This window comes from Dendropsophus ebraccatus, chromosome 12, assembly GCF_027789765.1.
Source record: "Dendropsophus ebraccatus isolate aDenEbr1 chromosome 12, aDenEbr1.pat, whole genome shotgun sequence".
Lineage (NCBI taxonomy): Eukaryota > Metazoa > Chordata > Amphibia > Anura > Hylidae > Dendropsophus > Dendropsophus ebraccatus.
Window position 1 is genome coordinate 21,949,318 of NC_091465.1, and position 3,482 is coordinate 21,952,799.

At 41.5% G+C, this 3,482-nt stretch overlaps 1 protein-coding gene across 1 annotated transcript; it reads left to right on the top strand.

The window, feature by feature from the left end:
• The first annotated feature begins 461 nt into the window (after nucleotides 1-461).
• On the top strand, nucleotides 462-1,379 carry LOC138768647 (olfactory receptor 10AG1-like). The gene has a single exon (XM_069946600.1). The coding sequence runs from the start codon at nucleotides 462-464 to the stop codon at nucleotides 1,377-1,379; it is 918 nt and encodes a 305-aa protein (XP_069802701.1).
• Nucleotides 1,380-3,482: the final 2,103 nt, after the last annotated feature.

Below are 3,482 nucleotides of genomic sequence, written 5' to 3' on the forward strand. Positions count from 1 at the left end.
GCGGTGCGCACCGGCGCGCACGGGATTTATGTAGAGGCAGTCCGCCTCTACATAAATCTCCATAGCGCCGGAGCTGCGGGGGCATTTTTAAGTCCGGCGTAAAAAACGCCGGACTTAATAAATGCCCCCCCTAGGCTTTTTTTTATTGTCTTTTTTGTCATATAGATTTTTTTTTACAAAATGCTACTGCTCCTAAGAATAAGAACATTGCCATATTTCCAACAAGATTTTTCTATTGTCCAGTATTAACTTCAAGTATTTGGGAAGAACAAAGAATAATGAAAAAAAAAAAAGATTATCAAACTTTTATTTTCGTATTTGTCTTTTAATGTTTCAGCCTAATTTTTTTAATAAAAAAAAAACCCACAATATATATGACAGTTAATATTTTCTTTACTGTCTTCATTTGAAGGTTCTTTTTTTCTTTTTTTTTTTTTTTTTTTGTTAATATAAATAATTAAATGGAGCGAAGTAACTACACACAAACGCATGACTTTATCCTTGTTGGATTTTCTCTCGATCCTCCCTATCACTACATCATATTTGTCATCTTTCTCTGTATCTTTATGATATCGCTGCTGGCTCATATGTTTATTATTCTATTATATCAATTTAGCCCTAATCTTCATAATCCTATGTATTTTTTTATCGCAAATTTCTCTTTTTTGGAGATATGTTTCTTGTTAAATATAACTCCACAAATGCTGATCAATCTTCTTTCTAAACACAAAACCATCACCTTCTATGGATGTGCCATGCAGATGAACTGTTTTTTATTAGTGGGCGGTGCAGAGTGCTATATGCTGGCAGCCATGGCGTATGATCGATATAACGCCATATGTCATCCTTTGCTATATAATACGATTATGAGGAAGATAGTTTGCATCAGACTAGTCATTGGTTCTTGGCTCATTGGGACAATACTTGGTATCCTACAAACTAATCTCATATTTTCATTGCCATTCTGCAGGTCCAATAGAATCAACAATTTCTACTGTGATATTTCACCATTATTAAGTCTGGCCTGTAATAACACGCAGTTCAATGAAATTATCCTGCTTATACTGACTATTATTATTGTTGTACTACCTTTTATACTGACGGTAATTTCTTATGCAAATATCATCTGGACAATTCTCAAGCACCATTCTGCGGGGATGAGGAAAAAAGCTTTCTCCACTTGTACCTCTCATCTCATAGTTGTATCTATATCCTATGGGTCAAGCTCTATTATGTATTTAAGACCAAAGTCACGTTATGGCATGGATGAAGATAAGTTTTTGTCCCTCATGTATGCTATTATTGGACCTTTGTTGAACCCTTTCATATATTGTTTAAGAAATAATGATGTAATAAATGTAGTTAAGAAGAAAATATGAGAAATTAAAATAGCACATCAGAGTAATTGGGAAAGAAATTTGTGTATTTTTTTCTTGATCTCAAAGCCGTAATCATTGAAACAACATTAAAAGAGAATTTTTGCTCAAATCTCTATCCATAAATATTAGGTGTAGACATTATTGCTTTCTTAAAACAGGCTACTATGTGCTAAAGTAACTTGCCACACTTCAAAGACACTTTAGCTTCAAGAGGTTGTCCAGGAAAAATGTACATGAAAAGTAGAAGATCGCGAGGGGTCCGACCTCTGTACCCTCCGCCGATCTCCGTATCGGGTCCCCGGCTTCTGTATTACTAATAGAGCCATGGGTACGCCATGTGACCCACAGCTCTATTCATTCCTATGGAGGTGACGGAAAGAGCCGAGTACAGTGCTCTTCGGGTTTACTTGGCTCTTTCTGTTGCTCCACAGGAATGAATAGAGAAGTGAGTCACATGCTTCACCAATGGCTTTATTCATAATACAGAAGCTGGGAACCCAATACAGAGATCAGTGGAGGGTACAGAGGTTGGACTTCCTGCAATCTCCTACTATCCTGTGTATAGGGGAAAAGTTGATTTTCCTGCAATACCCCTTTAAGGCTGACATATGAGACTTCTGTCTCAATAAACTTCCTCTCAAGTTTTTATAGACAAGGGATAAAAGACCAACAGCATTTATAAGTAGAAGCAGCTTCAAGTTTTTATAACTCTCTCTTCTCCTGCCAGGGTCCAATCTTTGTGAGCAGTGTAGGGCATGAAAGGAAACCATGGAAACACTGTATCCAGCTTCCCACAACAGATGAATGTCCTATGTTCAAAATTACCGAGAACAAGAGATGAAAGTCCTGCAGGACCTTCCATGATCAGTCATTATTATTCCTCATCATGACCTTAAAGTGAATGTACCATCAGGCCCGGGCTAAAGCACTGGGGGCGGGCTGACCCACCCCCAGTGGGAGGAAACCTCCGCGCCTCAATGGAGGGTCAAGAGACCGTGGCGGCACTCACTGGTGCAGGTTGTTGTCTGCTTGGCTTCCAAATGCCACCGCATGCTGGTGGTGGTCAGGTTGCTCTTTTCCAAGCCCCTACTCAACTTCAAATGGCACTGTGCACAAATAGCGCTCAATTTGTCATCCGTGCATGCTTTAAAATATCTCCAAACCAAGGAAGAATGAGTCTTCGACAGGAGAGCTTTGCGCGAGGGGCTGCTACAGGGAGGAGCTGCAGCCCTACTGGCTCTGGCCTGCCTTCTCTGTATGCATTGTCCTCTTCCTCTGGCCACCCCACTGCCTCTTCCTTCCTTTTGCGGGGCCTTAGCATCTCCACTGCTTGCCCACTAGATATGACGCCTGGCCAGGGCGATTCAATGACTTTGTCGTCCACCACCTCCTCTTTCATTTCCTTACTCTTCTCCTCCTTCTTCCCACTAGACATATCAACAGCCTCCCTTACTAGCAGCTGTGACTAATCATCATCGTTCATGATTTGACATGCAAGTTGCAGGTCCACACCACCAAAATTACCAGGAGATGGCGGATGCTCCAGTTTTTTTTACATCAGTACTCAAAACATCCTCATGTAGCTTCTGCAATTTTTGCAGTACTTGTGAGGAGTCCTATTCAAGATAAGGACCGAAAAAAGGTCCTGGAAGTGGGCAAGGGTGATATCTCTCGGTTCGTAACATTGGGCAGGTTAGGAGGAAGGAGGATTAGAGTGAGGTTCCTGCAGTCCAGACTCCTGGCTACGGACAAGACTGGACTATGTGGATGACCACGTCCCACTTAACTGGCAGATGAAGGCAGAAATGCTGGATGAGTGCCAGCATTTCTGCACCCCCCCCCCCCCCCCCCCCCCGTCCTCATCGCCTTGCGCTAGCCTTCCCCATTGCAAAAGTTTTTGTCTCTTCAGCCTGGCACAGCGCGATAAACTACTGCAACAGGTTTATAGCACAACTGAACTATGCCAATCCCGGTGTATACAGTATATTTATAAAGTTTGACAGCAGAAGATATGAATTAGAGCCTTATATATATTTTTTCATGAACAAAGAAAAAACTCAGCTCACCATAGGTGGTTTGTTGTGTGATGGTGGACGTTCAGGC

Bases quoted from the DNA above. Each gene is read 5' to 3' on its own strand.
- LOC138768647 (XM_069946600.1), top strand. From the start codon at position 462: ATGGAGCGAAGTAACTACACACAAACGCATGACTTTATCCTTGTTGGA.